This window comes from Xylocopa sonorina, chromosome 12 (assembly GCF_050948175.1).
Source record: "Xylocopa sonorina isolate GNS202 chromosome 12, iyXylSono1_principal, whole genome shotgun sequence".
In the NCBI taxonomy this organism is placed as follows: domain Eukaryota; kingdom Metazoa; phylum Arthropoda; class Insecta; order Hymenoptera; family Apidae; genus Xylocopa; species Xylocopa sonorina.
In genome coordinates, this window is record NC_135204.1 from 2,076,547 (window position 1) to 2,091,730 (window position 15,184).

Consider the following 15,184-nt stretch of genomic DNA (forward strand, 5'->3'; position numbering starts at 1 on the left):
TGCTACCAGCTATTCCCCGGGCGCGTGATCCCCGGATGCGGTGCTCGCGAAGAAAGTGCGCGCCGCGGGTACGGGCCCGATCCCTCGAATCGCGAGATTGCTCGCGTGAAACGGGATCGAAAGATTCGCGCGAGAAACCGAGCGTTGAATAAACTTCTATCTCGGGACGTTTCGCGAGAACGGAAACTGGAAGGACTTTTAACCCATTTAGTGCCAAGCGAAAAATTGAAATGCCCAGCCAATTTTCTATTTTCTACTCCCTCTGTCTCATAATGATAGTAGCATGTGAATATTTAAATGGGAATTATTTAGTAACACAATTGTAAGTTATGTTGTAGCGCAGAATTGCAAAGCCTTTTGATCAAAATCACTGTTTCATGACATCTGTCATTTGTTTTGATATATCTTTCAATTTTTAAGTTGAACTAATTATTATACGGATTGTAACCATTTTCTTAATTTCATCCGCTAATCCAAATCAATTGTTTTATTTTAGTTGTATATGAATCCATTGGAAAAGTAGAATGAACACATTGTTATTCTAACACGATGTAATATATAATATATTGTGAGAATGGATGTAGATGTGTGTAATGCGAGTGGTTATACGAGTGATTTAGAAATGAATGACACGAGTTCTGGTGAGCGAGCGTAGAGATTGAATGTAATCGATAAATAAAAGATTGGATTAATTCGTTTTAAATCAAGATTCCTATAATATACAATTTCTATAATATAAAATGTAAACAACGTTTATTAAAATAAAGAAAATAATATTTCAGCTACTTAAAATGAAAAATGAGTGATAATTCAGTCACGTGTACAAGACATGAGTGAATGTAATATCCTCTGTTATTCAGTAGTTCTATATTGTTTATTTGCTTACATAACGAAGCATTTAATATTTGTGATCAGTCATGCTCAATCTCTCATAAATTTGTTAAAATTGCGTGCTACAAGCGCGTACTAATGCTACAATGCTGTTCGCAAGTGCACTTAACGACGATATATCGTTGTTCGACACTAAAAGGGTTATAGTTGATTTGAAAATTTTATCGTACACGACGACCGAAGAGCTGATTATCTTCTGAAAATGAGCAAAGTGTTTTCTTTCAAAAGCCTTTTAAGAAACTAGTTGAAAATGAAGGGGACAAAGTTTTCAATTGCAATTATCGAAAGTTGCGCGACTGCATTTTCGAGCGATGCAAATCAGTTTGCCGTCGAACAGGAACATTGATCAGACGATTATCATTGCAAATGGAGAAGAGTGGAAATGTGTATAATAGACGACGTCCGGTGGGAGCGGGAACGGAAAGAATGGATCGTAGCGAAACGCTATTAAACCGTTCCGTGTACATGCGTTTCCAATATCCCGGAGAGTGGTGTGTTTGCACGGATTAACTTTGATCTAACCGTGTAGCTGGCCCAGCTACTGTAATGTCACACCCCAGCGGTTTTCCTCGAGTTCGCGAGGAGAAACACAGAGGGTTAACTTCGGTTTGAATTAATAAACGAGGCTTTGCTTCTAATTCCAGGCTTAACTCAGTTTAGTTTGTCGATAGGAGCTGTGTAGCGGCAAACTGTAATCGGATTTCGCAGATTGTGTCCAATACGATACACCGTGCATTAGTTTGCCGCGACATATTTGAGCGCCTTCGTGGATCAATCAGCGGTCTCTTTCATAAGTGGAATCAACACTTGCGACCGACAAATTGAATCAGTCGCCTGTTACTCAAACGTTGCGGGGCCTTCCTTTCTTCGGAAATGATAAATTATATGTCGCGAGGCTTCAATATGCTTAAAACGATCATACTTTTTTATCGTGTTCTGCAAGATACTAGAGACACATCCTCGCGCTTTCCTCGCTCGTTGGAGGCCGCGTGGTCTTTGTCACCCTGAAGCTAAAAGGAAAAAGAAAGCGATAGACGCTATGGGGGTATCGTAAATTAGGCCATTCTTGATACTCCATCGTAGAAGAAGAGCTCACTATTTCGTGGATCATATCCTTTTTAAATTCATCTCAAACAATCATATATCCGAAATATTACTTATCCCTCGTGCCATTTCGAACCTATGTCTCATCCTTGACCTTTGGTTACTCCCTCGAACTTATGAAAGTATCCCTTCCCAATCTCTTTACGAAATTCCTTAAATACCAGGCTTGAAAAGCCAAAACAAACTTTCATATTCATAGTTCAGAATTCGACACTTCACGCTAAACTACATACCACGTACCTTGTGAATAAAACCTTCGTTTGTCCCTGCAAAGTTTTGTCTGTTTAAGCACTCGAAGTCTTCTCCCAAAAGCGATAGAGACGGGGGAAAGTTTAGAGGTCCTTGAAGGCGTTCGAGTGCAATAAAGGTGGAAGAACGTGGAGGAATTGCGATCGCGGGCCCTCTCTTTAGAATAACTGATAAAGATCGAAATGGCGGAGCGTTATGTTCTATTATTCTGGGTGGAGGATGAAATCAACGCGATAACGTTTGCTGTGTTGCAGGGTTGCGTACTTATCTGTTGGTGCGAATAGCCTTGGTTGTCGACCTCGCACCGGCGCGCAATGTGGCGTCAACGCTAAAGACCCAATCAATCTGTTAAACTGTACGCCCTTTTCTTCATAATTGCTGTCTTTAGACCATTGTAAAAATTGTATAGTGCATGCAAGAGGCAACTATTTAATTTTAAAGCGTGGATCCTGTACATTCTATGCAATCTGAACGAAAAGTATCAAAAAATCGGCTCAACACGGGACGTATTAACTTAAGACTTGAAAATTATTTCAAATTGAATAAAATATTGGATTCATATTACTAACATTTAATGAGAGAATGGAAGGGAGATATATTTTTCTGCAAACGAAGAGTCGAATTTAGGAGAAACGTAGAAGTGGGTCTGGGACGCAGGTATCAGTAATCGAGGGGGTAACCGTTAGGAGCTGTTCCTAGAGCTTATCGTGGTTGCGCAGCAAGCGCGGGAAGGCGAGGCGGACTCGAGCCATTCAATTGTCGTGATAACGTCGGGATCCGAGAGAAGATGCATCGGACTCGGCCGGAAACGACCTCGTCGAACAGCTTCCCGTCCGTTTAGTCTTCTCCTCGTCGATTCTGCCCTCGGAGATCGCGTCCTCGTCGAACTTGTCCTCGCCAGAGACGATTCGTCGAACGAAACGAGGAAAACTCCACGCGAATATTTTACGATCTCTCCAACGGTTCGATAGTTGCCAGTGCCGCGTCCCGTCCTAAGTTACAATTAGAATTTCCCGTGGATTTCCGGTTTTTCCGGTCCCATTCGAGTGCTCGGTAAAGATAAGACGTGGAATTGAGATGTAACAAGGATGAACGGTTCGAAATCACGTCGGTACCACGCTCCTAATAACAGCATCCTCGCTACAAAGTGCCCTGTTACACGGAAAGCCCTCGACGATAGCAACAGGGACGTATCCCGGCAATAAGCAGTGGCCATTTTCGTGCAGCTGCTGGAAATTGAGCCAAGAAACGCCAGAACCGTTAAACGCGCGGCGGACGTCGTAAAGCTACTGCCTCGCGTTAACGTTGTATACGCCTCGGGAATCCACGCCCGTGGACTCGTTCCCGCCGCGATTGGGAATTAAATATTGCGTCGATTAACCGTTCCGGTGGCACGCAGCGCGATCTGCTCGCTCCTGTTCCGTATCCAAAAAGTACCACAGCATCTGGCTATAATGGTCAATAAATTGAGCATAATTACATTTCTTCTAAGAAAGAACTCGACTTTCTTGAACGACGCGTGACACTAAAACTGCGGACCACGCAGCAGTAGTTATCGGTATCAATTTCGATCGTAATTTGTTTTGAAGTCTTTAGATGCAAGAGAGTATTCTCATCCAGTCATAAACGAGCGACGCAAGAACCGCGGGGGTCGAACGAGACGAAAGTGGCGAACGTCGCGCATCGATTTCCGTTTTGGCCCAATAACTCTGCCTCCGTTTTCACCGTTACCAAGTTCCGCACGGAAAGGACAGCCTGGATCAGCAGCCCGTCATGTGTTCGTGGCAATGGCGTCGCGTTGCTTCATGCATAAACGCGACGTAACAATAAACAGAGCGAGGGTGCGATGGAGAGAGGAAAAGGGAGAGGCTAGGGCGCGCAAGGAGGAACACCTCAAAGCCCGTCATAGCCGGAGGATCAGAAACCGATATGAGATTTGGTTGTGTATGAATGATGTATCCCGCGACCGCCGCTACTTGCAATCTCTCTGCCACCCTCGACCACGAGGCCACGGAGAAAGGGATGGACGGATACACAGGGGCGGTGCTCTCTCTGTTTGTCCATCGGACATGTACTGCGATATTGCATATATGTATGTATACCTCGATTTCGTGGCGGGAAAGGTGTCCGCGATTGAGATATCGTCGCCATGTCCTCGCATATGCATCGTCAGGGTAATGGCTTTCAATGGGAATACGACGGGATTTCCTTCGTTTCGGTAATTTGATCCGACTGCTGGTGTCTGGCGCATGTGTCGCGTCGCGAAAATGGTTACCCTTCAAGAACCAAACTTATGACATGGGCGCAAATAACTAGCTACTTTTAAGGACTCCCACTAGTTACTTGCCTTTTCCCTTATTACTTCTGTCTTTCTAAATATAGGGATTTAAGGCCTTAAATATTGTCTTGGAATTTGTGCTTTAATGCCTTAACACTTTCGCTGCGGGAGCAATTTTTCGATACTTCACCGCTCAAGTCCTTACTTGAATTAAAATAGTTTTGCTTTTGGTGTATACTTTGTAATTCTTACAATAATATAAAAACTATAATCATTAAGAAAAGGGTGTAGAGTACCGAGTCATTACTTCACACCACGAGCTGACACGTGATTGGCTCTCTAGCGTTGACGTCACATCGTACGCTGACTCGAGATCGGCAGTTAAAATGTTAACTCAATAGCTAAAACGTACCATAAGCCCAATATACCTAATTAGCATTCCGCTCGGTTATGTAACCCAAAATGTTACTTCAATGAGTTTTTCCGGGATCCTATCAAGTAGTGACCACCTCCATACCGAAGGAGAAGCAGTAAACGGATTGGCTCGTGGTTGCTTCAGCCTTTGGCATATAAGCTTGCAAAAATATAAAAGTCAGTATTTTGGATACTTTTCGCTTTACAATTAAATAGTTTTATTTCTGGAATATTCTTTACAATATTTACAATAGTATAAAGACCATAATTGTCAAGAAAAGAGTGTAAAGGAGTTTACATGACAGGTTTGCTTGCATTTTTCGTTTTATAATGAGAATTCAAAATGGCTCGGACGGAAATGTGTTAAATCCCAGAACCGAGTATTAAACTATTCTAACACCAAGTATTAATCCTTAACATTCGTATGTCATCGTATAGGCAACACGATACGTTTCACTGTTGCGCTCGTATGTTGACATATAGTCGTCATTCTACATTTTAATACATATTTACATTAGTATTACATTCTAATGACCCGTATTCTTCTAGTTTCTACTACTCGCAAATCAAGATTACATATTGGGGACTATTAGAATAAGCACAATTAATCTATCTATTAAATATTATTATAAGGCAGATTGATATGTAGAATTGGTCCAGGGATATATGAGTTCATTTCATATCGCTAATAAAAACAATAATGTAAACATCCTAAATGAAATATCCTAAGACCAGTATCAACTAAACACTAAAGAAATTTAGAGTTGTATTTTTTGAAAGTTCTTCTTCCTTCGGCACTCGTCCAATATTAAAACATCGGAAGCAACTACGCAAGACGAAGCTAAGGACGCGATAGTATGTATGTGTAGATATGCAGTAGATATGGATGATGATTACCAGACTTGCGGAAGTCGCGGACAGAATGGATTTCAACGGTTCACAACGGCGCGACAGTTTCATCGAGCCGACTTTTGGCTCGATTTCCCTTTTTCCCCGGCGAACTTTTGCACGATTTTATTGCAAACGCTTTATATTGCCATGGATCATCGCTACACAATCGAGGATTCGTGTTTCGTTTCGTACAACTTCGTCGATAAATCATCGGACGGACGGACCGCTGTTTTCCGTACTATTCTCGCGACGTATGACGCTCGTCCTTCGATTTTTCCACGCTACCCGGAAACGCCGGCAAATCCGAAAGGAAAAATCCGATAACAGCCAAGCTTCCTGTTATCCCGGCGAACCGATACTTTAATCGATACAGTTAATAGACGAAGCTCAAATTTCGTATATTTCAAAATTTTAAATTCCATTAAAACATTCAATCAACCTTCCATCAGAAAAAATAAACAGCGCATCAAAGCTTTGATAAAAAATAAAATAACACAAATATATTCCGTGTCATGATGAGTATACTCGTCGTACGTAAAAAGTAGTGATAGCCATTGGCTATTTAAATTGTAATTTTAGTGCAAACCAAAATCTATGCAAGAGTTGAAAGGCAACTAGTCAAGCGCTAAAAGAAAGAAAAGTATTATAAAAAAATATTCCTGCATCTTCTGGATACTATTTGTTTAAATTCATTTTTATTATATAGAAAGAAATATTGAAATATCAACGCGATTAATCTCCTCGAACCCGTAAAATCAACATAATCTCGGCCTAATGTAATGTTCATCGACAAACAATTTTTCAGATTATATACAAGGGCACTTCATCAACAAATAATTCTAAACGAAGGTGTTCACATTGTTATAAAAATAAGATTGGGAAAGAATTACGATATTACCGTTTGACGTGCAAAGTCCCATTATATATCGTTCCTTACTTTGGTAAATACCACTATACAGTAGCAATTTGAATTTTTAACATTTATAAGTATTTGAATTTTCCTGTGTTTTTCGTTTATCATGTGTATAATATATAGGGGGGGGGGGGTAATACTAAATAATAATAAATAATAATTTTATAAAATGAAACCGTCTTTTTGATCCAATGCACTGTGTTCAATGAGTATACTCGTCATCGCTTCACAGTTGCTTTCTATCTGTGAAAAGCTTACAGGCAAATCGTTGGTTAGATTAGGCCATGGTAAATCCTCACGGGTAACGAAGAGGCTCGATGGAGTGAGCAGTACTCAAGACCGTTGAACGAGGCGAATGTGAGAGGCTGATGATACGCAGGAACCGACAACCGAAAGGACTGCAGCCTCCTTTCATGTGAGGTAATTAACCACCGAGAACCGTTGACAAACACCTAGCTCTCTCGTGTTTCTTTTTCTCCTTCTTCTATTTATTTTTCAAGCGACCGTCCTCCTATTCCCTTCGGGTTGTGTACGATTTAAACTTTAACCAGGAACGATTTTGACCCTGGCGAACGACATTAGAAATTTAACAGAGAAGGGCGAAAGCGTTCTTCTCTGGTTCGACTTGGAAATTTTTACGAGAGAACGAGTCGCTGAAATTTTGTTCGAGATAAAAAATTTTGCTAGTTCCGTGTTGACAAAAAAATTTTGATTTTTGGAAACTGCGATTGATGATCCTCAAGGTTAGGTATTTCACGTAAAATTCTTGGAAGACTTCTGTTCCTTCTCGGATGAATATTCATGAATTTCAAGAAATCCTACAAATAGCTGTGGGATATTTGAACATATTTTTTTGATAATGGTAATTCGTATACTTAAACACTCCTTGTGTGAGAATACTTTTGACGTCTGTCGTTATGCAGCGTTGGAAAAATATTCATTTAGAAGAATGCGGTTAATGAGTGGGAGTGAGAGGAGTGGGTAAAGGTAGAAGCAGTACATCTTTGAGCGATCTCTTCTGACCCCTCAACCCTTATGTGACGAGTTGGATATATTAACTCTTTGCACTCGTATATCGCTGTATGGTCACCATCCTACATTTTATTATTATATTTTATATTTAAACTAGTATTACATTCTATAAACCTTTGTTACAATGTATTCTTTTCTTTTCTGCTGCTTGAAAATCAGGATTACATATTGGAGACTGTTTTGAACGATATCATACATTGCAAAATTATAAAATGTTATACAGTTTCGCAAACTGTGTTCCGCAAACAATCACTAAGTATTCCCCGAAAAATTCTGAAAGCGATGTAGGGAATAACGAAAGACTGTTTGCTTTATTATTAAAAATTGAAAAACGTTTCTTTTATAGGTATGACATAAAAATTGATATAAATTTCTTTTTTGTTTATCTAATATATCTGTGTCATCATTTATTATAACTAACAAATTTTCCTAAAAAATTTTCAATCTTGAAAAGTGTTCCGTAATGAGAAAAGTTTGGAAAACTATAAAATATAATTTTGTCAACTGAACTTGCATCATTTTTACTTCTTTGGTCTTTCACAATTTTCTTGTTTTTACATGTATATATTTTATTAGTATTGTACTATTCGAGGATACTTGTTTTCGAGGGGAATATTGATGCGTGTATTAATGTGCTAAATGTTGATAATAACAGATCTAAATTAGTCTTTCAAATTTAATCTTTACTTTTATAAATACGAATGCAAAGAGTTAATTAATTTACATCCTTTATGAAGGAAATTCATTTCTTGATGCAGCACATACGATACACTGTTTCTAAGTAAATTTTCCCTTCGTTTAATTAAAAATTAGAAGAATATCTTTCGCGGGAAAAAATTATTTCTTATAATTTTATAACTTCTTCGTAATAAATACAGTTCTTAGTGTTGGTGTATGATATTACTGTTCTATAAGATTCTCAATCATAAGCGTGAGTATTTACAAAAATGTCTTACTAGTAAGAAACATTAGAATAAAATTAGGTTAAAATTTTGCTTTGTAAAAAAGTGGCTGATGAAACATTTCTAAAAATTGTTATACTCTTCTCTTATTAACTGAACTCTGAAAATCATTATTAATTAACAATTACTGTTTTGTTTTGTTTGAATGCCATTGAAATTCTATTTAATAGTTTCGAAGATATCACTTGTTTTCTAAATAAAAGATGCATTCTATTTATACCTCATTAATTTTCACCCGCTAGACCCGTCAGTCAAGTTCATGCTGTTACCCGTCGATAGCGCTTGTATCTGTACGCAGCGCTTTATCCTCTTGAATTGCGATCGACGCAAATTTCCATTGAAAAAGAAGAATCGCTAAAATGAAAGAAACGCAGAGCAAGCTAATTTCAACGGAAAACCACGTTCATTATCGCCGGCAGTTTGTCGGGGACGACGCGATATTGTCAGCGGCAACGTTTCTCGCGTTAACTTCGCCGGTGTTCGCGAAACGATGAGGACTCCAGAGGGTACTTAGCACGAATCAACAATTTTGCAGCGCATTTGTTCGCGCGAACGGCCCCGGCCCACCCTCGTAATACCCGGTGTCCTCCGCGCGGACGTCAAATAAAAGCTACGTCTATGAATTATTTTGTCGGCTAATTTCCCCGGTGGCGCATCGCTTGGACACTGGCCTGGAGGGACGCCATCGCGCTGTTCGGACACGCCGCCCGTCTAACTGACTTTATCAGAGTTAGGCTTGACAATGGCTATATAAAACTGTTAATCACGATTAAAATTATAACGCGCCGGCCGTGAGTTGCTGACCGAACGAAACGTTCGGTTCAACGGTGCAGAATCATTGCATCGAACGGGTAGTGTTTTTCGCTTCGCGTAAATAGAACCACGATCTGTCTGTTGACGATTTTAATCCTGCAGAGGTGTTGATTTTATCGTCAGAATTTATATAGGCATCGAAGTTAGCATAGACGTTCCATTTCCGTGAGCGAAGAGCGAAGAAGGAAGTTGCAGGAAGGATTTCTTTAATTGTTGATACTCTTTGTATTTCTCTCGTCTCAAGGCAAGTGGACTTCGAAACGGAGCGTTACGTTCGTTGGACGTTGCAGTTTGAACAGGCAAATGTTTGCTCCTCTAATTCCAACCATTAACTCGTTTCGCGAACGTGATACGCTGAATCAACAAAAAATATTGAACCGTCGTTGCAGCATAGCGGCGTAAAGCTGATTTGGTCACGCATAAAATACCGGTTCTCCATTTATGGCGCTTCACGTTTCGCCACTGCGTTACATTGATTCGTCGAAGATTTTCGCGATTGTTCGACGCGTCTACTCATTTCCTTTTTTTGTTCCTACTTCAGGTGCTAAATATTAGTATATACCAAGGTAAACGTCAATACAGTGTAGGTAAAAATAGAAGACGTGATTCTTGGAACTTTTCTATTTTCTCTCGTGGTAACATACACCGTTTGAAAGCCCCGATAAATCGAACATCACAAAATGGATCGGACGAATCCATACGAATATATATAAAAAGAGTTTATACAAATACTTTATGGTTATGGCTTAGTAAAAATATTCGCGATGCATATAGACCGTTTAAAATAATCAGCGCTTTGCTCTTGGAAAATTTGTCGCGTACAGTGGAACGATGCTCTATAGTGATCTCTCAACGGAGACGAAAATAATCAGCAGAGCGTCGCATCCACGAAATACGAATGAGCGTCACGTTTATTAGCCGAGGAATCGAACGATTAAGATACGCGACAAGCGCGTACGATTCGCGAGGTTCGAATTCCAGCCGTTCTCCAGCGTACAGTCACGCTTTAATTACAACTGCGATTACATCTACGCGAGCGAAATTGTACCGTGATAACGCTTATTCTAGATTCAGTCTAGATCGAGAACGACGAGAGTCTGCGCACGACAAAGGTCGGCGGGACGACTACTTCTCGATATCCGTGGTTAACCGCGCCAAAGATTTTTATCCATAACGATCCGCACCAATATCGACAAGACCATGAGGAAAATGATCACGGCTGCGCCAACCAAAATAGCTCCGTATTCTAGAAAAAGAAAAGCAGAGTAATATTTTAGCAATATTTTAACAATATTTTAGCAATAGAGTCCTAACAATAAAGTTTTTATTATATTTAATTATTTAAAATATTGTTATTTTAGCAATCACTCATCGATACTGATGTCCTCTCAGAGGGGGCATCCGAGTGCAAAGGGTTAACAATATATCATTGTGTATGCGATGACTTCTTACTATTCTCGTTACGAAAGCACTATATCTCAAAATAAATCTATAAAACGTTATAATTAGCTAGATTTATCTGCGAAAATTCTATGTGTCCTATTTTATAAATAGAAATTGTTTATAGGCTAGTACAATAAGATAGAATTTCGATGCGGGAGATTTGCTTGAAACACATGATGTAATCACAGATAATACAGTCAATCCTCCTATAACGAGGTACTCAAATAACAGGGTTTTTATAACGCGGTTTCCGTTTAATAATATTCTATCAATTTAATTGGCTTAAGAAGATTCTCTATTGCAGGAATTTATCCATGAGTTAAATTTTTACAGTTATGGGCAAAAGAAGATAAATGAGGGGTTTTAAGGCCCACATGCTCGGCAGCCGCGTTGGTTGGGACGGCAACGGGTTTTATGGAACGTACTTGATCTGTCGAAAGGGACCAAGACTGGGTCTGAGTGAGGCGGGTATCATAAAACCTGGTCATCGTCAAAGAGCTGGGAAATTCCCGGCAAGAGATGAGAGTGCTTTGGCAGGCATGAGGGAGTAGGCGTTGAAATTTCGAGAGGCACCTAATTGGCCAGGAAGGACAACGCCTAGTGGTTAGCAGAGATTTAAAGAGAGTAGGCGAAAGGAAACTGAGCAGATTTTGGAAAGACCTGGAAGAGAGCAGATATAGTTAGAGCTGGATAAATATAGTATTACTGTAAACTTAGAACACTGTGTCACATCTTTGTGTAGTTATCTTTCTCCGAATTTCTTTTATATATTGTTTCCTACACAGTTGAAATTAATGGGAAATTCCCTTTCATTCTGGTGAAGATACATCACCATTTTCAGTTATTACATATCAAATTATGTATGTAATTTTACATAATTTTTTCTTGCTTTTGTTAGAAAACAATTTTTAGTTTAATTTCATTTCTTTATATAAAACTGTTTAATTGAATAAATATTTCATAACCATATGCATCATAACTTGTTGCTCTTAGAATACAATTTTCATATAACTGATTTATATTTTACTTACTTCCGAGTTTCTTATACCGCAGTTTCCATATAGCGCGACACAAATTAACCAGGTTTGTATCAGATTAAATCTGGGTTTCTTAACACGGTTTCCATATAACGCGATACGCATTTTACGTATTATAAGAGGATTGACTGTACTACTCTAGATATCACTGTTTAGAATAGAATATCGTACGTTTCATCGACAACAGGTGATAGTAAAATAATTAAAAATGCAGTATTTACGTGTTTTACACCAAACTATGACTAACCGATGATTCTTCTTATTTACAAATACTGTTTAGAAAAGAAAAACTGTTGTTTGCAACTGATTTTCTTAATGATTTTAAAAAAGCATTATTAATATGATTTATAATAAATATTGAAATAAATTTTTTTAACGATTTTCTTTCCAAATCTTACCAAATTACATGAAATTAGGTGTACATTCTTCGCTGAACTATAATGTTTTCGCTCTAAAAATGTTAAACATCTCGACTACTTTTGATGAAAGCGTCGATTGCGATAGGTACGTCGAAAATCTATACCCGTTTTTAAATGGTCGTATCGGAGTATAATTTTTATTCCACCGTAATGGTGGTATTGTTGGAAATAACGTTTGTTTGCCGCGTGACTTTAAAAGCAAATTTAATTTCGCGTCGGGGCAGGAAGCTAACGAAGAGGCGAGATGAGCGTGCTTAAAAAAACGAGAAAAAAAAACACAGGCGCGCGCGCATACGAGGCGATGCTACTGTAAAGCTAACTGCGCGTATTCAGCCGCGTTACATTCAGCGATTACAATAAAAAATTGACGGTAATGAATTTCCAGCGGCTCGAAATATGCGCGATGAAAACCGAGCACCGTTAAGGATTTCGTTACCCCGCGACACGAGCGTTCCAAAACGATGGAAAATTTCGCTAAAAGCGCCGCGTCCTCTCCCGCCCGCACTTTGCATTCAAACGAATTTATTACGCCGCTATGAAACAATTTCAAGTACGAAACCATGAACACGCGATCGCGAGACGCGGGACAAATAGGGCTGCGTTTTTTTCAATGCAATTAAAAATAATTATCGTACTCGTAGAACGCGTGTATTTATGGGCGCGAGCTACCTTTATCTGAATTTTATTCAAATTAAAGATGCGTGGTGCACGAAGGAGCTTAATAAATCACGAAAGACAAAACATTGGATTTGAAATTTAAAGAACTTTTTTGACCAAGTAACTGACGCGTCTGTATTAATTAAGTGTTCTCAGACACCGAGGGGTCTTCGTTAAGCATACCTGACTCGGCTTTAATTATCATTGTAATTAATTTTTCCAAATCCTTCCGAATCCTTTTGTAGTTGATACTTAACCATAATTAAACACAATTTCAAAGTTGATCTCATACAAGTGTAGATCCGTTTGCATAACCAATCGCATTCATTGGACAAAAGGGACGACGCGGTGACTCGCACACCTTTGCCAATTCCATCTTACGTATGCTTAATCATCATCGAACAAGAACTGTCCAAAGACCACGAAACAAAAACAGGATAAAGAAGGAAACCATTAATCTTGAATATACTTAAGAAAACAAATCTAAAGTCTTCGCGTATAACCAGTCACATTCGTCAACCAATATATCCGACGTGACAAACAACTCTGTTAACAAGGATCAAACAGAAGATAAAAGTAAAAAGCATTAGTCTTAAGAGAACGAATCTACATCCTCGTTTACGTCATCGAAACGACAGGATGATTAATATTCAGGGTCCAGGGTTCGTTTCAAGCGTTTCATATCGTACTTACTGCGCGTCCTTCCGCCGCTGTCCTTGCTCGCGGAGGTCTCCGGAGGATTCCCGCGGGTGAACAGAGATCTGCGTGAGCCGCACATGAACAACCGGTACGGCATTAGAGGCATCGAGATCGACGCGTGCTGACTTTCCGTTTCTTCGAGATGAAAACAGTAACCAGGGGGTAGGTCTGGTTGCAGACGGGTCAAAGGGGTCGCCTCCGCTCTGCAGGCGGTCGTTCCGCACGCGGAATATGGAATCCTGGGGTGGTTGAAGGCCCAACCGACGTGATCCGGAGGCACGATCGCGCTGTAAGGTGGAGGATCGTCGTCGGTCCTCTCGACGTGGTCGATCACGATCGATGGTGGGGTTATTGACGCGTTCGCTGGATTCCTAGGGGTGATGGGATCCATGCCGGAGTCTGCTGGCCCCGGTTGGAGCAGCTTCGACGATGCCAACATCGTTCGAACGTTCTTTGCGAATATCGATTCGAAGTTATATCATGCTTGGGTTCATTTCTTGATCGATGCGATTCTTCTTCAGGCTGTCGCTTCGGATCATCGATCGTCTGTAAGAGGGATTAAATATTATATAGGGTGTGGTGCGTTTGTGTCGATTGAATTCGAAAATTAGGGAGAATTAGTAAAAGCAACGTTGTTGGGTCTGACACTGACCTACAAAGGCTTGAGTAACCCTTTTAATAAATTTTCACATTATCCTGGTATCTTTTTTAGCCCCTCCTTCCTCCAAGTGGACCACAAATTAGTATTAAAAAAAATATTGAACAGAATTTGATACAACTCACTTCTCAAAAAGGTTCGCAATCTCTGGTCTAGATCAGTCATTCTCAAAGTGGTTTATATCAACTTTAGAGAATCGAATCCGTCTTGCAAGTGGTCTATGTCAGTGAAAAAAAAAACTAGGGGTGTATAAGATATAAATGAGATTATTATTTACTTTTTTTATTTAAAAATTGTCCACTTCACAGCGGAAAACCCAATCAAAGTGAGGTAGCCTTGTGCCAGCTTTAGAAATACATTTCAAGTTGATGAATTTGAAAAATCAATATTAGGAAAGTAGAGGGTCTACACATAATAGAAGGGATCGATACGTTAGTTGCAGCAAAAGAAGTTTGGGAACTTCTGATTTAAATCAATATTGTCAGACTCGGATGGACATTCGTTGATGATTTATATCCGACTTTTCTCAGTGAATGCGCGAGGTTACGATGCAAATACGATGCAATTAAAACAGCAATCCACTGTTGGTTTAAGTGCATGGATGTATCATTGCGGAACGCCGATTGCATCGCAAAGTGGAACAAGTACGATCATCGTATGGAAGTCCCCGGTTTGCGAAATCAACGGCGTGTACGGAATTTTTCTTCCACTACCGGTTTGTTCT

General features: G+C 39.7%; 2 protein-coding genes across 3 annotated transcripts in view; one reads left to right on the forward strand and one right to left on the reverse strand.

The window, feature by feature from the left end:
- The window catches only part of LOC143429937 (uncharacterized), an 82,799-nt gene extending 68,475 nt beyond the window's left edge, over nucleotides 1-14,324 (reverse strand). The window contains exons 1-2 of one of the 2 annotated variants that reach the window (XR_013102586.1): nucleotides 13,797-14,324; nucleotides 10,605-10,793 (exon numbers count right to left, since the gene is read on the reverse strand). Coding sequence is in view for 1 of the 2 variants with exons in the window: in XM_076905799.1 (XP_076761914.1) it covers nucleotides 10,693-10,793; nucleotides 13,797-14,241 (546 nt within the window). In the remaining variant the exon portion in view is untranslated. Of the gene's footprint in view, nucleotides 1-10,455; nucleotides 10,794-13,796 lie in introns of those variants that run through there. The other variant, XM_076905799.1, reaches the window with a different exon arrangement.
- LOC143429936 (Krueppel-like factor 6) overlaps nucleotides 1-15,184 on the forward strand; it is a 519,442-nt gene that overhangs the window by 412,354 nt on the left and 91,904 nt on the right. The window lies entirely within an intron of this gene.